Source organism: Chiloscyllium plagiosum, unplaced genomic scaffold, assembly GCF_037043375.1.
Source record: "Chiloscyllium plagiosum isolate Xiang-an unplaced genomic scaffold, Cpla_swu_hap1 HiC_scaffold_12, whole genome shotgun sequence".
Taxonomy (NCBI): Eukaryota; Metazoa; Chordata; class Chondrichthyes; order Orectolobiformes; family Hemiscylliidae; genus Chiloscyllium; species Chiloscyllium plagiosum.
The window spans coordinates 87,512,804-87,533,431 of NW_028270150.1; the positions used below are offsets into that span (position 1 = coordinate 87,512,804).

Sequence of the window (20,628 nt, forward strand, 5' to 3'; positions counted from 1 at the left end):
CTGGCTTTGACCCTCTTACACATAAATCCTAAAAATCAGAGGGATAATATCAGTGCTCTACCAGTGAATCATGTTAAAAATGCTCCAATTTTAAAAGGACGATCCAGAACCTGGTAAGGTATTCCACTTTTCATCTTCTGTTACACACTTCTCTTCACACTCCTGATTCTACATTCATCAGGCTTGCAAAAATTAGACATCACAAAGATCACAGACTTCAGTAATGGTTTGGTCTTCCTTCATGGTTAGGATTACATCCAGCAACAAAACATCACACCTTCCTCTTGCTCTTCACCTCCTTTGCTATTTAAGGCATGGATTCCCTGCTCATCTCTGATGCAATCCAACATTTGCCTTTTAGCAGCCTTCCCCCACTGTGTTTATTCACAGTTGTGGCTAATATGGCTGGCAAATATCGACCCCCAATAATGAATGTCTTGCTAGACTGGATCAGGGAGTTATAATGAGTCAGCTACAATGGCAGAAGAATGCCACATTTTGGTAACTGCATAATATATGCAGAATTCAATAGTTCAACAGCAAAAAGAAGCAAACAATAAATTGTTTTATCTTTGAATTTCAAGCCCATTTTCACAACCTGTGAAAGATAACTTAGCACACTTTTTGCTTCTTTCCATCTGTTCAATTACTGTTTTTTGTAAAATTAAGTAATTTTGACCTCTTTGGTCATTATCCCCTACCCAAACTCACTTTTCCACTTTGATCAATTGTACAAATATTTTTTTGCAAGGTTTGTGAAGGTTTGTAGCTCAGGTTGCGGTTTAGGGTGTAAGTTTGCTCGCTGAGCTGTAGATTTGATATCCAGACGTTTCATTACCTGGCTAGGTAACATCAGTTGCCACCTCCAAGTGAAGTGAAGCTGTTGTCTCCTGCTTTCTATTTATATGTTTGTCCTGGATGGGGTTCCTGGGGTTTGTGGTGATTTCCTGTTCGTTTTCTGAGGCGTTGATAGATGGTATCTAGATCTATGTGTTTGTTTATGGCGTTGTGGTTGGAGTGCCACTTCACCTTCAACAACATAATCTACAAACAAACCAACGGCACACCCATGGGATCTCCGCTATCAGGATTCATAGCAGAAGCGGTAATGCAAAGACTAGAACAAACAGCCCTACCAACCATCAAACCAAAAATCTGGGTCCGCTACGTAGATGACACCTTTGTCATCACAAAACGAAACAAGATAGAAGAGACACTTAACATCAACAACACCCTCACAACAAAGTTCACCAAGGAGGAAGAAACTGACAACAAACTCGCATCCCTGGACGTCACAGTCAAAAGAACAGACAATGGAGAACTACAAACCTGCATATACAGAAAACCGACAAACACTGACTAAATACTTAACTACACCAGCAACCATCCCAACACACACGAACGAAGCTGTATCAGAACACTATTCCAACAAGCCACCTCACACTGCAGCACAGACAAACTTCGGAAAACAGAGAACCACCTATACAACGTATTCAAGAAGAACGGATACTCAAAAAATATAATCCGCAGATTCCTCAAGAACAAACCACGACAAGCAGACCAAACACAGCCAGAAACCCTAACCACCTTACCATACATCAAAGAAGTTTCAGAAATGACAACCAAACTAAGACCCCTCGGAATCCTAGTAGCACACAAACCCACCAACACTCTCAAACAAAAACTAACAAACTTAAAAGACCCAGTACAACCCATGGACAAAACCAACGTCGTCTACAAAATTCCATGCAAGGACTGCCACAAACACTACGTAGGACAAACAGGAAGAAAGTTAGCCACCAGGATACACAAACACCAGCTAGCCACAAAAAGACATGACTATCTCTCCGTCGTAGCCCTACACACAGAGGAAAAAAAACATTTCGACTGGGACAACACATCTATACTGGGACAGGCTAAGCAAAGACATGCCAGAGAATTCCTAGAGACCTGGCACTCCAATCACGTAGATCTAGATACCATCTATCAACCACTCAGAAAACGAACAGGAAATAACATCACCACAAACCCCAGGAACCCCATCCAGGACAAACATATACATAGAAAGCAGGAGACAACAGCTTCGCTTTACTTGGAGGTAGCCACTGATGATGTTACCTAGCCAGGTAATGAAACGTCTGGATATCAGCGAGCAAACCTACACCCTGTACAAATATATTCCTACCTGTTGCACTGTTCCTGATGAAGCGTCTACTTCAAATTGCTATCCGACCTTTATTCTTTCAAATCTGAGAAGCGAGTTCATTCATAATTTTTAAATTACTTTCCAGTTTACTTTTAAAATCAGGAAACCAACTGTTAAATTAATCACCTTTAATTTGTAACAGGCAACTCTTGACTTTCAGATGTTCTTTTACCCATCCCTCTGGCAAAGGAATACATGAAACATTAGCCAATCTTTTTAGGTGCTGACAGAACTGAAGTATTTTTACAACCTTCCCCTTTTCTTCAGATTTCCTCAAACTCTCGTTTTCAATTCTGATGGTCATTATAATTAAATTAAACTCAGGTTATTTAATTGCCCATCTCATTTAATCATCATCTTTCCAGGTTGCAAGCAAACAAATAAAACCAATATGCACAGAAGACAATCATTCAGTCTGCCAAGCCTGCACCAGCTCTTCAAATGAGCACCAATACCTTGTGTCAATTTCCAGCTTCCCCCTGCGCCACACCTTTAGAAATACTAATATCAAATCATCTAATGTCCTCTTGAATGCCTCAGTTAAATCCACTCACACAGAACATTACAGCACAGTACAGGCTATTTGGCCCTCAATGTAATGCCGACCTTTTACCTTCCTCGAGGATCAAACTAACAACATACCCTTCATTTTCCTATTATCCATACGCCTGTCCAAGAGTTGCTTAAATGTCCCTAATGTACCTGACTCTGCTACCACTGGCAGTGCAACCTGTGCACCCGCCACTCTGTGTAAAGAACCTACCTCTGACATCTCCCCTAAACCTTCCTCCAACCACCTTAAAATTATGCCCCTCATGATAGCCATTTCTGCCTTGGGAAAAAGTCTCTTGCTATCCATTCTATCGATGCCTCTCATCATCTAGTACAACTCCATCAAGTCACCTCTCATCCTTCTTGTCTCCACTGAGAAAAGCCCTAGCTCCCTGAACCTTTCTTCATAAGACATGCCCTCCATTCCAGGCAGCATCCTGGCAAGTCTCCTCTGCGACCTCGCTATAACTTCCATATCTTCCCTATAATGAGGTGACCAGAACTGAACACAACATTCCAAGTATGGTCTAACCAGGGCATCATAGAGCTGCAGCATAACCTCATGGCTCTTAAATTCAGTCCCTCTGCTAATGTACGCCAATACAACATTCCCCTTCTTAATCACCCTATCAGCTTGGGTGGCAACTCTGAGGGATCTATAGACATGGACACCAAGATCCCGCTGTTCCTCCACACTGCTTAGAATCTTGCCTTTACCCTGTAATCTGCATTCAAATTTGACCTTTCAAAATTAATCACTTCACACTTTTCCAGATTGAACTCCATCTGTCACTACTCAGCTCAGCTCAGCTCCACATCCTGTCAATGTCCCGTTACAACCTACAACAGCCCTCCACACTATCCACATCTTCACCAACCTTCATGTCACCAGCAAACTTACGAACCTACCCTTCCTCCTCCTTATCCAAGTAATTTACAAAAATCACAACGAGCAAAGGTCCCAGAAGAGATCCCTGTGGAACACTATTGGTCACGGAACCCCAGGCTGAATACTTTCCATCTACTACCACCCTCTGTCTTCTATGGACCAGATAATTCTATATCCAGACAACCAAATTTCCCTGTAACCCATGCCTCCTTACTTTCTGAATGAGCTATCATGGAAGACTTTATCAAACGCCTTGCTAAAATCCATATACACCACGTCCACTTCGCTACCTTCATCAACGTGCTTTGCTACAACCTCAAAGAATTCAATAAGGCTTGTGAGGCATGACGTGTCCTGCTCAAAGCCATGCTGACTATCTCTAATAAAACTAGGCTTTTCCAAATAATCATTAATCCTGTCTCCCAGAATTCTCTCCAATAATTTACCCACAACCGATGTAAGACTGACTGGTCTGTAATTCCTAGGGTTATCCCTATTCCCTTTTTTGAACAAGGGAGTAACATATGCCATCCTCCAATCATCTGGTACTACTCCAGTGGACAACGTGGATGCAAAGATCATCACTGAAGTCACAGCAATCTCTTCCCTCGCTTCCAGTGGTAACCTTGGGTATGTCTAGTCAGATCCATGGGATTTATCTATCCTCATATTTTTCAAAATTTCCAGCACATCCTCCTTCTTACCTGTTCAAACATATCAGCCTGTTTCACGTTGTCCTCACAAATGACAAGGTCTCTCTCACTAGTGAATACTGAAGCAAAGTATTCATTAAGAAACTCCCCTACCTCCTTTGAACTCCAGGCACAAGTTCCTTCCAACATCCCTAATCGGCCCTATCCTTACTCTGGCTATCCTCTTGTTCTTCACGCAAGTGTAGAATGCCTTGGACTTCTTCTTAATCCCATAACCCAAGGCTTTGTCATGCCCCTTTCTAGCTCTTCAAAGTCCAGTCTTCAGTTACTTCTTCACTACTTTGTAATCCTCCAGAGCCCTATATGATCCTTGCCTCCTCAACCTTAAGTAAGCTTCCTTCTTCCTCTTGATTAGATGTTCAAGATCTTGTCATCCAACGTTCCTTCACTGCACTTTCAGATATTGCATTCCACATCCTAACTACTCACTGAATGAAAAGGTATTTTTCCTTGCATCACTTTTGCCTGTTTTGCACATCACTTGAAATCTATGCCCTTTTGTCATTGTTCCTTTTACAAGCAGAAACAGCTTCTCCTTATCTACTCCATCCAGACGAATCATGACTTTGAAACTAAGCAAATTTCTTCCAAAGTCAATGAGGACTTCTTCGTGGATACGCATAACAGTGATGGGAAATAAGTTAGAAGGAAAAATGAGGAAATGATTTCTCAGAGGAAGAACATCGATATTTGTTTTCAGTGAAATTGGAAAGTTTCACTTCTGTTGGATTATACAAAAGGGCAAATTCAATGGACGTGAAGCCTCAGACTTCCGCTTCAATCGATAGCAGTGAAAGGAGCAGACGGAGCTGCAATATCAGCCGGAATTCTGACACTCACTAAATAGACACTTGCCTTAGCAGCTGCACTAGAAAGGTGGCAATAAGCAGTTCAAAGATCTGATGAGAAATTGGAACCTGCTTGTTATTTTCCAAGGTGACAGCTGGCACTGAACTACAATAAGAGCTTATTAGAAGAGGCAAATGAAAAAAAACGTTCAGCTAATCGAGAACATGGCCCAGACACAACAGAGACCAGCAATTTCTGTAGCTTTTTAGCCCACCATCTTCCTCTGCTGAAAATGTGTCAAGAGTCTACCATGCCAAAATTGAGCACTTGAGCATACCAGGTGCTTAATACAGAATTGGTCCCTACAGCACAAAACATTATCTCACTAAAAAGGAAAGCTGTTAAGTGTGCTGGGCATTCCCAGTGTCAGCTTTTTTTTTGTATTATTTTACTTTGTACTATGATTCTGACATTAGGCGAAAGTGAGGACTGCAGATGCTGGATATTAGAATCAATAGTATGGTGTTGAAAAAGCACAGCAGGTCAGGCAGCATCCAAGGAGCAGGATAATCAATGTTTTGGGCAAAAGCCCTTCATCGCTCTGACATTGTCTATTCATCCATACACAAAGGTAGCAAAGGTGTCAGGTCAGCATTAAAAATGAATAATGTTTCCTCTTTAATTTTGCAATGCAAATGACTTTCTATCATCAGAAACAAAAGTTTGAAACTCTCAGTAACAATACAGATACAGAAGAATGCCAAGATGAAGAAACCTGGGGTTTATTGCAAAATAATTAGAAAGTAAAAGGTTCTCAATAGTTTAGATAAATTGAATGTTTGAGGGTAGTTTTTTTTTTATTGTGTTGCTTACCTGTGTCCCATCCCCATTCACCAGGGGAGGTAGAAGAGACAAATCAACATTGAGAAGTGAGGCTGCCTCAAGCGGTGCTGGTTTATCTGCCATTATCAGCGTACGAATGTGCACACAATTCCTCTTCCAACCCCTGATTTGAGAAAAAAAAGCATTTTAATTGAACATCAACAACAATTTGAATATAGTATTTCATAAGTTAAATCTATTACGTTCATCCAAAAATGGTTTGTGCTGGCTGTGCTTCATATCAACATTTTCTATTAATACCACCTCATGGTTTTGGATCCAATAACCTTCCTGCTTGATCAAGACCTTCAATGTAGATGATCATTGGCTGTATTAGAAATAGTAAAATAGGAGCAGGCCATTCTGACTCTTGTGTCTACGCCAACACTCAACTTGATCATGGCATATCTTCTCAACATCTCTTTTCCATACTCTCCACATATCACTTGATTTATTTCATAAAATCCTGACCATGCAGAAAGAGGGTATTTTGGCCCATCGATTCCATGCTGACCATCCGAACAGCATCCCAGCCAGAGCCAGATCCTCACCCTACTCCAGAAATCTCCTATTTACCATGGCTAATCCACCTAACCTGCTAATCTCTGGGCACTACGGAAAATTTAGCATGCCCAATCCATCTAATCTGCCCATCTTTGGATTGTGGGAGTATACCAAAGCACTCAAAGGAAATTCACGCAAACACGGAGGCCATGCAAACTCCATACACACAAGGCTGGAATTGAATCTCGTGTTGTAAGGTAGCTTGCTAACTACTGAGCTATCATGCAAATTTAATATTGTATCTAGAAATCCTTCAATCTTAGTCATGAATATACTCAATGACTGGGCCTCATCGGTCTCTGGGAAGGGGGATTTCTAAAGATCTCTACACTCAGACAATGTCATGTCCTTGTCCCACTTATCTGTTGCTCGAATCCTATTAGGTCTCTAACTTTTACCATCCCCAATGAAGCATAGACTTTCTCTCTCTTCACAGACACTCCCTGATCTGATTATTTCCAGCATTTTCTGTTTTCATTTCAGATTCCCACTATCCAAAGTATTCTGATTTTTGACTGTGACCATTTGAATTAAGTTCTTTTAAATATACTGGCTGTTGGTACATTCAAGAGAATGTAACAGTATATGAATGGTACTTTCTTCCTAATAGCCGATGACACTATAACAGTCACCAGGGGCTTCATTATCCATAGTTATTCAAAGTTAGTTATCCAAAGTACCAGTGACTCCATTATCTTAAGTTTGGTCTTCTAAAGTTTAAATATTAACTCTTATGTTTTTTTTGTTTTTCTTATTGGAAATCTTATTACTTGTCTGCATGTGCTCACCTATCTCATCTCCTTCAATATGTCCTTAGATGTTTGTCAGCATTGAGTGCTGTTTGTTTTATGTTCAGTGTTGAGGTACATCCAAAAATCCCTGACTTTTATTCCTATCATAATTCAAGCCTCATTCAACACTTGGAAAAATAAAACTTCCTATTATTAAGTTATTATCCCTATTAGATTGTTTTACCTGGAAATAAGAAACCAGTTTTATCACGAATCAAAAACAGAAATTGCTAGTGAAACTCAGCAGGTCTGGCAGCATCTGCTGGAAGAAATCAGAGTCTAGTGACTATTCATTAGAAACATTAACTCTGCATTCTCCAGCAATTTGTTTTTGTTTCAGATCTCCACCATCTGCAGTTCTTAGTTTTATAATGTCACGTGTCTTCACAAATTCTTATCAGCAGCTTAGCTTTAGCCAATGACACCCAGGTTTCTCCAATGACATGCTTCCACTCTTTATGTTGTCTTTATGTAATATTTAACAAACTGACCATGCTAAATTGGCCAATGTTCAGGGATGTGTAGGTTAGGTGCATCAGAAAGGATAAATACAGGATAGAGGGAATGGGTCTAGGTGGGTTACTCTTCAAAGGGTCAACGTGGACTTGTCAGGCTGAAGGACCTGTTTCCACACTGCAGAGACTATGATTCTATGCATTTCACTACATCCATCCTTTTACAGCCCATGGCTCTCCAGTACTGTACATAATTTGTACTCCCCTGCTAGTTTCTACCATGCCTACATGTAGTCTACTTGCAGTAATCCTTCGAATCCAGTTGTCTCCATACTTTCAGTACTTTTTTTTTTACAACTCATTCAATACAACTATTTGTACCACACTAATTGAACTTGCTTATATTTTGCTCCTTGCTGATAGATTCCAGCATCTACCAATACCTGTTAAATCCATCTCCCAATGCTCCACCACCACAACCAACAAATTAACAAAATGCTACAATGGATCATCAATATGAACAAACTAAGTACCACTGTTGTACTTTAACGTATTGGGAGCTTTAGCTCAGCTATAGCTGCAATAACATCTGGTAAATTCTTCACAATTATTGTATTAGTATGGGGTTCAGTTAGTTAAAAGGCTATGGCAAGTATACTTTAATTTATTCATGGGATTTGGAAGTCACTTGCCATACCAGCATATATTGCTCATCCTCAATCGCCCAGAGGGCAGTCAAGAATCAATCACATCACTGTATGGTCTGCAGTCACATATAAACTAGTTCAGTAAGGAGTCCAGTTTTCATCCCTAAAGGACAGTAGTGAATCAGATGGGTTTGTCCAACAATTGACATCATTAAACCATTAATTCTAGATTTTAAGTTGATTCAAATTCCACCATCTGCCATGAAGGGATTTGAATCCAAGTCCCCAGAATATGACCTGGGTCTGGATTAATAGTCGAGGCTCTAATGCCATGAGTGGTACGTCGGGTTCCAAGAGATCAATTGTGTTAGGGGATTCTCTAGTCCAAGGTACAGACAGACATTTCTGTGGCCAGCAGCAAAAAAGCAGAATAGTGTGTTGCTTCCCTGGTGCCAGGATCCAGAATGTCTCAGAGAGGGTGCAGAATGCTCTCACGGGGGAGAGGGGCCAGCAAGAAGTCATTGTCCACACTGGAACCAACAACATAGGAAGGGAAAAGGTTGAGATTCTGAAGGGAGATTACATAGTGTGAGGCAGAAATTTAAAAAGGAGGTCCTCGAGAGTAGTAATATCTGGATTACTCCCAGTGCTGCGAGCTAGTGAGGGCAGGAATAGGAGGATAGAGCAGATGAATGCATGGCTGAGGAGCTGGTGTATGGCAAAAGGATTCACATTTTTGGACCATTGGAATCTCTTTTGGGGTAGAAAAGACCTGTATAAGAAGGACGGATTGCACCTAAATTGCAAGGAAACTAAGATACTGGCAGGGAAATTTGCTAGAGCTGCTCTGGAGGATTTAAACTAGTAAGGTGGGGGGGGGGGGGGGGGTAGAAACCAAGGACATAGTGAGGAAAGAGATCAATCTGAGACTGACTCCTGTTCTCAACTGAACAAACAGTCAGGGCAGACAGGGGCAAGGTAGGGCTAATAAATTAAACTGCATTTATTTCAATCCAAGGGGCCTAACAGGGAAGGCAGATCAACTCAGGGTATGGTTAGGAAAATGGGACTGGGATATTGTAGCAACTACAGAAATGTGGCTCAGGGATTGACAGGACTGGCAGCTTAATGTTCCAGGATACAAATGCTACAGGAAGGTTAGAAAGGGAGGCAAGAGAGAAAGGGGGGGAGGGGTGTGTGTGTGGCATTTTTGATAAGGGATAGCATTACAGCTGTGCTGAGGGAGGATATTCCCGGAAATACATCCAGTGAAGTTATTTGAGTGGAACTGTGAAATAAGAAAGGGATGATAGCCTTGTTGGGATTGTATCATAGACCCCCTAATATTCAAAGGGAAATTGAGAAACAAACTTGTAAGGAGATCTCAGCTACTTATAAGAATAATAGGGTGGTTATGGTAAGGGACTTTAACTTTCCAAACATAATACTATGGCAGTGCCAGTCTAAGGTTTTAGATGGAGAGGAAGTTGTTAAGTGTGTATAAGACAATTTTCTGATTCAGTATGTGGATGTACCTACTAGAGGAGGTGCAAAACTTGACCTACTCTTGGGAAATAAGGCAGGGCAGGTGACTGAGGTGTCAGTGGAGGAGCACTTTAGGGCCAGCAACTATAATTCTGTTAGATTTTAAATAATGATGGAAAAGGATAGACCAGATCTAAAAGGTGAAGTTCTAAATTGGAGAAAGGCCAATTTTGACGGTATTAGGCAAGAACATTCGAAAACTAATTGGGGGCAGATGTTCGTGGGTAAAGGGACGGCTGGAAGATGGGAAGCCTTCAGAAATGAGATAGCTTTGGCAAATAGGATTAAGGAGAATCCAAAGGTTTTCACAAATACATTGAGGACAAAAGGGTAACTAGGGAGAGAATAGGGCCCTCAAAGATCAGCAAGGTGGCCTTTGTGTGGAACCGCAGGAGATGGGGGAGATACTAAATGTGTATTTTAGTATCAGTCTTTACTGTGGAAAAGGACATGGAAGATATAGAGTGTAGGGAAATAAATGGTGACACCTTGCAAAATGCCCAAATTACAGAGGAGGAAGTGTTGGATGTCTAGAAATGGGTGAAGGTGGATAAATCCCCAGGACCTAATCAGGTGCACCTTAGAACTCTGTGGGAAGCTGGAGAAGTGATTGCTGGGTCTCTTGCTGAGATATTTGTATCATTAATAGTCACAGGTGAGGTGCCGGAAGACTGGCTAACGTGATGCCACTGTTTAAGAAAGATAGTAAGGACAAGCCAGGGAACTATAGACCAGTGAGCCTGACGTCAGTGGTGGGCAAGTTGTTGGAGGGAATCCAGAGGGACAGGATGTACATGTATTTGGAAAGGCAAGGACAGATTAGGGATAGTCAACATGGCTTTGTGCGAACGAAATCACGTCTCACAAACTTGACTGAGTTTTTTGAAGAAGTAACAAAGAGGATTGATGAGGGCAGATCAGTAGATGTGATCTATATGGACTTCAGTAAGGCGTTTGACAAGGTTCCCCATGGGAGACAGATTAGCAAGTTTAGATCTCATGGAATACAGGGAGAACTAGGCATTTGGATACAGAACTGGTTCAAAGGTAGAAGACAGAGGGTGGTGATGGAGGGTTGTTTTTCAGACTGGAGGCCTGTGACCAGCGGAGTGCCACAAGGATGGGTGCTGGGTCCTCTGCTTTTTGTCATTTATGTAAATGATTTGGATGCAAGCATAAGAGGTACAGTTAGTAAGTTTTCAAATGACACCAAAATTGGAGGTGTAGTGGACAGCAAAGAGGGTTACCTCAGATTACAACAGGATCTTGATCAGATGGGCCAATGGGCAGAGAAGTGGCAGATGGAGTTTAATTCAGATAAGTGCAAGGTGCTGCATTTTGGGAAAGCAAATCTTAGCAGGACTTATACACTTAATGGTAAGGTCCTGGGGAGTGTTGCTGAACAAAGAGACCTTGGAGTGCAGGTTCATAGCTCCTTGAAAGTGGAGTCGCAGGTAGATAGGATAGTGAAGAAGGCGTTTGGTATGCTTTTTTTAAAAATTGGTCAGAATATCGAGTACAGGCGTTGGGAGGTCATGTTACAGCTATACAGGATATTGGCTATGCCACTGCTGGGATATCGCATGCAATTCTGGTCTCCTTCCTATCCGAAAGATGTTACGAAACTTGAAAGGGCTCAGAAAAGATTTACAAGGATGTTGCCAGGGTTGGAGGATTTGAACTATAGGGAGAGACTGAACAGGCTGGGGCTGTTTTCCCTGGAGTGTCGGAGGCTGAGGGGTGACCTTATAGAGGTTTAAAAAATTATGAGGGGCATAGATTGGGTAAATAGACAAAGTCTTTTCCCTAGGGTCGGAGAGTCCAGAACTAGAGGGCATAGCTTTAGGGTGAGAGGGGAAAGATATAAAAGAAACCTAAGGAGCAACCTTTTCACGCCAAGGATGGTATGTGTATGGATCGAGCTGCCAGAGGAAGTGGTGGAGGCTTGCACAATTGCAACATTTAAGAGGCATTTGGATGGGTATATGAATAGGAAGGGTTTGGAGGGATATGGGCTGGGTGCTGGCAGGTGAAACTAGATTGGGTTGGGATATCTCGTCGGCATGGACGGGTTGGACCGAAGGGTCTGTTTCCATGCTGTACATCTCTATGACCCTATAACTTGAACAATGCATCGTTTTTAGCACCAACAAATTTTATATATAGACTGCTTTTAACACACTAAAACATTCCAAGGTACCTTCCAGGAAAATGCTAAAACAAAATTAACACAAAACCAAGGCTATATTAGACCATATGATCAAAAACAAGTCAAGAAGGTAGACTCTAAACAGCTGCATAAACCAACTGAACTGAAGTAGCGAGGTGAAAAAGTTAAAGAAGGGAATTACTAAGAATACAACCTTTGAACTTGAAGGCGTGACTATGGCAGTGTAATTAAAATCAAGGATGCTCAGGAGAGGTCAGAATGATCTTAGGTCGCTACCTCGAAACCATTTTCTCACTGTGGTTCAACATTGAGGTTTAAAGATTGTCACAATCCCTAAGTAAGAACCAAGAAAGATAGGAGTGTGAGGGGAAAAGAGGCATCACAGCAGGTGCACAGCCATTATAACTTAATGGAAGCTCCACAGTTCGCAACTCCAGGGGAGGTGCCAACCCCGACTTTGGGGATAATTGTCTTAAAGCGTGGTATAAATGGAAGACATTAAAGAAATGGGGAGGAATTTAAAACAAGGAAAATAAGAATTCTGTAATTGATGCATTGTTTAACTGGGAGTCAACAAATGTCAGCATAGATAAATGGAACTTGGTGCAAGTTAGGAAACTGGTAGAGATTTAAATAACCATACAAGACAGACAAGTTAAGAATGCATTGTAGTTGTGAAGTCAAGAGACAACTAAGGCTTTACAATAATCTGCTTGCATGATGTGGGAAACCTAAGGAATCTTCAGTTGGCCTTTGCCTCTATAGAGGTCCGCAGAAAAGAGAAATTAAAACATCCAGGAAGAATCGTTAAAAAAAAAACAAAAGACCTGCAGATGCTAAAGGTGTGAAACAAAGAGAAACTGCTAGAAAAAGACAACAGGTCTGGCAGCATCTGTGGAGAGAAAGCAGAATTAACACTTCAAGTGTGGTTGTGGTGGTTACGTGCGCACATGTGTGGGTGCGCACGCACGCGTATCAAGGACATAGAAGGTGTTGTTCAGGCTCTAAAATTATTCAACTCTATATTGACTTCTAAAGACTGCAGAGTTCCCAAAAAGACAGACAGCTTATGCTAAGCCTTGCTGGAGGACAGCAGCAATGTTGTCACGGAAACATGGTGGTGTGTTGAAGAGACAGGTAAATTGAAGCTCAGGGCCATTTTTATGGACAAAACATAGGGATTCTGCAAAGCAGTCACCCAGGCAATGTTTCACCTCCCCAAAATAGAAGTGATAGAGATGATCACATTGTGAACAACAAATACAGTAACTGGGCTGAGTGAAGCTCAGACAAATTCTTGCTTCACTTGGAAGGTGTGGCCTGGTGCTTTGGAGGAAGAAAGTGATAAACAGGCAAACTTCTGATAGTACACTTGAGGGTGCCATAGGATGTGGGGAAGTGTTAGGAGTAGGACAGAGCATCCCAGAGGGAACTGTCCCTCCAAAATGCTTACAAGAGAGGAGAGAGAACTATCTCCCTGTGGTGACATTCTGCCAGAGGCAGAAATGGCGAGTTAGGATCATTTAGATGCAATGCTGGTGAGATGGAAAGTGAGGACCAGGAGACCTCATCAGTTGTGCAGAAGAGAAAGGGTGAGGGCAGAAGTGCAGGAAATGGGCTGGACACATCTCTGAGCTCTGTCAATTGTGGTGCTGGTAAATTCTGAGTTGAAGAAAAAGACGGCATCTGAGAACCCCCTGCCACCCATGGAAGGTGGCATCTTCAGAAGACATATGTAATGGAGATGGAGAAACTGACAGAATGCAACAGAATCCTTACAGGAAGCAGGACATCAGAACGTATAGTCCAAATAATTGTGGGAGTTGGTGTGTTTATAGTGGATGGTGGCGGCCAGCCTGTCCCCAGAAACAGAAACACAGAATTCGAGGAAGAAATGGAGGAGTTAAAAACGGACCAGAAGGTGAGTGCAGGATAGAAACTGGAAGTAAAACTGACCAATGTTTCCAATTCCGAAACAGAGAAGGAAGCAGCAACAATGATATCATCGATGGACCAGAGAAAGATTTGTGGGGAGATGCCCCAAGTAGACTTGAAACAAGGAAATGTCCCACAAACCCATGAAGAGACAGGCATCAAACAGAAATTGCTGCAAAACCTCAGTATGTCTGGCAGCATCTGTGGAGAGAACTCAGACATTTTATTTAGTATTTAACTCTCTGCCACATCCATTCTAGGCATGTCCACTTTAAGAAGTTCTGCTCCTTTCTCCAACTCTGATTTCTCTTCACAGATGCTACCAGATCTGTTGAACTTTTCCAACAATTTCTGATTTCCTTCATCCTCATTTCTGTTTTGTTTAATGAGCCGGGCATAACTTGGGCCCATGCGGGTGCCCATAACACCTTTGAATTGAAGAAAGTAAGGAGTTAAAGGAGAAGTTGTTTAAAGTGAGGATTAGCTCGTTCAGGCAGAGGAGAGTGGTTGTTAGTGGGAATGGGTTCAGGCCTCCATTGCAGGAGGAAACGGAGAGCCCTAAAACCATCCTGAAATGTCAGTTTCAAAATTTCCAGTTTGCAGGTATCACGATAGACATACAGTTCCTCAACACATAAACCCCTACCAGACTGAGTGACCACTTTGCAGCACACCTACATCCTGTCTATAAGAATGGTCCTGAGATTAGAGTTTCCTGCCATTTCAACACACCATGTTCCCTGGCCAAAGTTTGTGTCTTGAGCTCAGTACAAGCTGGAAGGACAGCATTTCATCTTCCACTTGGGGACTCTGCAGCTTTCATGACTCACTAGCCTGAACAATACCTTCCACGTCTCTTACCCCGGGCTTTGACAAGATATATACTGCTTTCAGGAGAAAGTGAGGACTACAAAAATCAGAGTCAATAAGTGTGGTACTGGAAAAGCACGGCAGGTCAGGCAGCATCCGAGCAGCAGGAGAGTCGACGCTTCGGGCATAAGCCCTTCATCAGGAATGGGGGAGGGGGGTTGCCAATGGGCTGAGAGATAAATGGGAGGGGGCTGGCGCTGAGGAGGAAGGTAGCTTAGAGGCAATAAGTAAATGAAGATGGGGGATGATGGTGATAGGTCAGAGCGGAGGGTGGAGCAGCTAGATGGGAAGGAAGATGGACAGTTCAAGAGAATGGTGCTGCGTTGGAGGGTTGGATCTGGGATAAGGGGTGGGGGGGGGGGGGGGGTGGGAAGATGAGGAAACTGGTAAAATCGATATTGATGCCATGTGGTTAGAGGGTCTCAAGGTGATGGAAGAGGTGTCCCTTCTCCATGCATCGGTAGCTTGGATTTGGCAGTGGAGGCAGCCCAGGACTTGCATATCCTTGGCAAAATGGGAGGAGGAGTTGAAGTGGTCGGCCACAGTGTGGAAAGGTAGTTGTGTGCATGCAACTTGGAGATGTTCCCTGAACCATTCCACAAGTTGGCGTCCTGGCTCCCCAATGTAGAGGAGACCACATCGGAAGCAACGGACACAGTAGATGAGGTGATTGGATATGCAGGAACATCTCTGCCGGATGTGGAAGAATCCTTTGGGATCTTGGACAGAGGTGAGGGGAGAGGTGTGGGCACAGGTTCTACACCTCTTGCGGTGGCAAGGGAAGGTGCCTGGAGTGGAGGGTGGATTGGTGGGAGGTATGGGCCTAATGAGGGAGCCGCAGAGGGAATGGTCTCTGCAGAATACTGATAAGGGTGGGGAGGGAAATATATCTCTGGTGGTGGGTTTTGACTGTAGGTGGCAGAAATGATGGAGGATGAGCATTGTATCCGGAGAGTGATGGGGTTGAAAGTGAGGACCGGGGGTTCAAGAGTGGGGGTATGGGAAGTGGAGGAGATGCGCTGGAGGGCATTGTTGACCACGTGAGAGGGGAAATTGCTGTCCTTGAAGTAGGAGGCCATCTGGAGTAGAACTGCTCCTCCTGGGAGCAGATGCGCAGAGGCGGAGGGATTGGGAGTAAGCGATAGCATTTTTACAGGGAAGGTGGAAGGAGGAGTAGTCCAGGTAGCTGTGGGAGTCGGTGGATTTGAAGTAAATATGTGTGTAAGTCGGTCACCAGAAATGGAAATGGAGATTGAGAGGTCCAGGAAGGGGAGGGAGGTGTCTGAGATAGTCCAAGCGAATTCGAGGTCAGGGTGGAAGGTGTTTATGAAGTTCACGAACTGGGAACAAGGGTTGGCACCGACATAGTTATCAATGTAGCGGAGGAAAAGGTGGGGAATGGAGCTGGTATAACTGCGGAAGATGGACTGTTCACATACCCGATGAAAGGCAGGCATAGCTGTGGCCCATGCGGGTGCGCTTTGGTTTGGAGGAAATGGGAGAATTTGAAAGAGGTAACTATGGGCACTCTCCAACCACAGCATCAATGTCGATTTCACCAGTTTCCTTATCTCCCCTCCCCCCCCCCCCCCCACTGTAAGTAATCTAGTAATCTAATATAGATTAGATTACTAGATTACTTACAGTGTGGAAACAGGCCCTTCGGCCCAACAAGTCCACACTCACCCGCCGAAACGCACCCACCCAGACCCATTCCCTTACATTTACCCCTGCACCTAACACTACGGGCAATTTAGCATGGCCAATTCATCTAACCTGCACATTTTTGGACTGTGGGAGGAAACCTGAGCACCCGGAGGAAACCCACGCAGACATGGGGAGAATGTGCAAACTCCACACAGTCAGTCGCCTGAGGCGGGAATCGAACCCGGGTCTCTGGCGCTGTGAGGCAGCAGTGCTAACCGCTGTGCCACCGTGCCGCCCATAGTTATCAATCATCTACCTATCATCTTCCAAGCTACCTTCCCCACCCCAGCCCCACTCCTGTCCCATTTACCTCTCTGCTCCCCCAGCCCCTACATTTCTAATGACAGGCTTATGCCCAAAACGTCAAATCTCCTGCTCCTCAGATGCTGTCTGACCTGCTGTGCGTTTCCAGCACCACACTTTTTGACACTGTACAGTACACTGCTTTCAGCACAGCCAATGCATTTTCATTGATTCATTTGTCCTCATTATCAGCTTTTCTCTTTCCCTGACTTGCTTTCAGCCATTCTTTTGTCTGCCTAACTTTCTTCCCCTCACTCTGGGCTCCATCTCTACCTATCCACTCACTTTTTCTCTTTCACTCCATTCCTCATCATCAACAAAAATATGCCTTTTCCTAGCTACTAATCAGTTCTGAAGAAAGGTTACTGGACTTGAAATGTTAATTCTGCTGTCCCTGCATAGATGGTGTCAGACCTACTGAGTTTCTCCAGCAATTTTTATCTTTGTTTCATAGAGATACATGTTTATTCCAAATTAATTGCATTTAATTATAAGCAGATTGAAAACATTAACATGAATTACTTGCAATCCTATAAATTCTATAGATACTGACCAAAACAATGGTTATTGTGTTATAAGATGCAGCTGAGGATTTTCATTTCTGTCCAAGATTTCCATGGGAGTCTGACATGATTCTTGTCAACAATCTAGAAACATAGAAAATAGGGGAATATATAGGGCATTCGGTTTTTCGAGTCTGCTCCTTCATTCAGTGAGGTCTAACAGCACAGCAGAAAAGGCCCTTCAAGTCTGTGCCAGTCAAAAACAAGCACCTAATTATTCTAATCTCATTTTCTAGCACTTGGCCCACAGCCTTGGATGCCTTGGTATGATTATGGCTGGACACCTAACTCAGTATCTAGTCCCACTTTCTCTCCATACTCTTTCATCCCTCTAGCCTTAACAGCTACATCTAACTCCTTCTTGAAAAGATTCACTGTTTTGGCCTCACCCACTCGCTGGGTGAAGATACTTCTCATCAGCCCCAATCCTAAATGGCCCACTCTGTCGCTTTTGACTGTGACCTCTTGCTCTGGTCTCCAGTCATTGTGAACACACTTCCTACATTTACCCTGTCGAGTCCTGCATTGAGCTTTCCCACTTGAAAGGAGTAACTGGTGTGACTCAGAAATCTTTGGCTGATTGGGCAGCTTTTCAAAAATTTTGTTTCCTTCCAGTTTTCTTCCACCCTGAAGTGAAGAAGGCTTTCTGAGATTACAAAGGGATCTTAATCAAATGGGTCAGTGGGGTGAATGATGGCAAATGGAGTTCAATTTGGATAAACAAGAGGTACTGCATTTTGGTACAACAAAAATGGGTAGGGCTTGCACAATTAATGTTGGGGCCTCGGGTAGTGTTGTAGAACCGAAGGAACTAGGAGTTCAGGTATATAATTCTTTGAAGTTTGCATCATATATAGATTGCTTTTATTTTGATGAAAGACAAAACAGAAACCAAAACACTTCCGATGCTCAAACCTGAAATTAAAAACAGATTGTGCTAGAAAACCGAATGCTTCCAATGTCATTTGTGGAAAAAAAAAAGTAGAGTTAATGTTGAGAAGAATATGATACAATAGTCACATTCAACTTGAAACATTAACTTGGACAATTTTATCTTTCACCAACAAGTTTTCTGGCATATAACAGGAGACCATTCAGCTTCAAGAGCTTTGCCCCACATTCAATTAATCATTACTAATATCATCTGTCAGCTCAATTTACCTATCTTGATTTGTAGCCACTGATACTAGATACAAAAATAAAATCAATTTTAATTTGCTACTTTCAAATGATCTTGCCTCAAAACGTTTTTGATGCAGCATTTTCCACATTCCCTCTACCCTTTTAACATCACACCTGAATAGCCTTGCTCTAAGTTTTAAGGCTACGTTCCCTTGATTTGGATTCAAGCATCAGAGGAAATGGTTTCTCTCTACCATCATAGCCTCTTATCACTTCATACAGCTCAAATAGATTATTCCTTATTTTGATATTTGAGGGAATTCAAATCTATTCTACATAATCCATTTAACACTTTAACTCCTGGGACTACTATACTCCTTCCAAGGTCAACATATCCTCCCGTGTGTGTGTAAAAGTGAACTTTACACAAGATGCCAGGGTAAATGCAAACATATAAACAGACTTGGAGACCTGGAAGATGTAGCCTGTGAGAATTAACCAGGTGAATGAAGTACATCAAATGGAGTCTAAACAAAACTTCTTATAACTGAATTTCCACCCTTTTTAATCCCTGCCCGGATTATAATCTGTTTTATATTATAATGATATAAAAAGGCAGACATATCATTTGCGATCAATCACACGTGATCCACCGAACAGCATTTCCTGAAGTGTCAGACACTCCTAAAGTATCAATCAAATTAGGTTTCATGAGATACTAGAATATCTGGATGTAGGTTTAGTCGCTGAGCTGGAAGATTCATTTTCAGGCATTTCATCACCATACTAGGTAACATCTTCAGTGAGCCTCCGGACGAAGCACTGCTGATGTTTCCTGCTTTCTATACAGTGTATTCAAAAAGAATGGGTACCCAATGATTACAGACAAAAGTGAGGACTGCAGATGCTGGGGATCTGAGTCTAGATTAGACAAGCAAAACTAATGTCATTTACAAACTATCATGCAAGAACTGTAACAAACACTACATTGGACAAACTGGCAGAAAACCAGCCACCAGGATACGTGAACATCAACTAGCCACAAAGCGACATGACCTTCTCTCACTAGTATCTTTACATACAGATGAGGAAGGACACCACATCAATAACATATCCATCCTAGGACAACCAAACAGCACAAGAATTCCTAGAAGCATGGCATTCCAACCAGAACTCTATCAATAAATACATTGACTTGGACCCCATTTACCATCCCCAGAGGAAAAGAACCAGAAATGACATCACCACAGGAAATGACATCTCCGCAGGAACTGACATCACCAACTCAAAAGAAACCCAAGCATATAAATAGAAAGCAGGAAACATCAGCAGTGCTTCGTCCGGAGGCTCACTGAAGACATTACCTAGTATGGTGACAAAACATCTGAAAATGAACCTTCCGGGTAAACAACGAAACCTACCTATAGAACCTCAACCTGAGCTACAAATCTTCTCAAAACCCGCTAACTAGAATTATTACCCAAAACTTTCCAAGTAAATTCCCATCTTCAAAACAGAACAAAAATGAGTGACTTCTGATTACATGACTTCACTAGTCATAGATGAAAGTAGTGATTGATTTTCTTTCACAAACACCAGGCTCTCCAGCAAGTGCCACAGCAAAGCATTTCAGATAATTCAAAAAGACATGGGTCTGATTAAAAATTAATTACACACTGTATAGTAAGGACATGATCTGAAAGTGAATGACATTGAATGATCTAAACAAAGTAATGTTGCACTGATATTTTAACATACTAGCTATGCAAGCTTCCTAAAATATCCATTACTGTTAACTTGGTGTTTACACTGTTCTTTTATCCATTCCCAAACAAAATGCCAGATGAAGGCATAATTCTGATTATCCTATGTAGACTATGGAAATTACACCTAAAGCAACATTTCAGTGTTGAGTTCTTAACACT

The 20,628-nt window shown here is 42.4% G+C and overlaps 1 protein-coding gene across 6 annotated transcripts in view; it reads right to left on the reverse strand.

Moving 5' to 3' along the window:
* Positions 1-20,628, reverse strand: part of fndc3a (fibronectin type III domain containing 3A) — a 216,312-nt gene that overhangs the window by 179,887 nt on the left and 15,797 nt on the right. For 4 of the 6 annotated variants that reach the window (XM_087993027.1, XM_087993026.1, XM_087993024.1 and 1 more), the window contains exon 2: positions 6,023-6,155. In XM_087993027.1, coding sequence (XP_087849153.1) covers positions 6,023-6,115 — 93 coding nt within the window. In that variant the 5' untranslated portion in view covers positions 6,116-6,155. Of the gene's footprint in view, positions 1-6,022; positions 6,156-17,571; positions 17,666-20,628 lie in introns of those variants that run through there. The other 2 variants (XM_087993025.1, XM_087993029.1) reach the window with 2 other exon arrangements.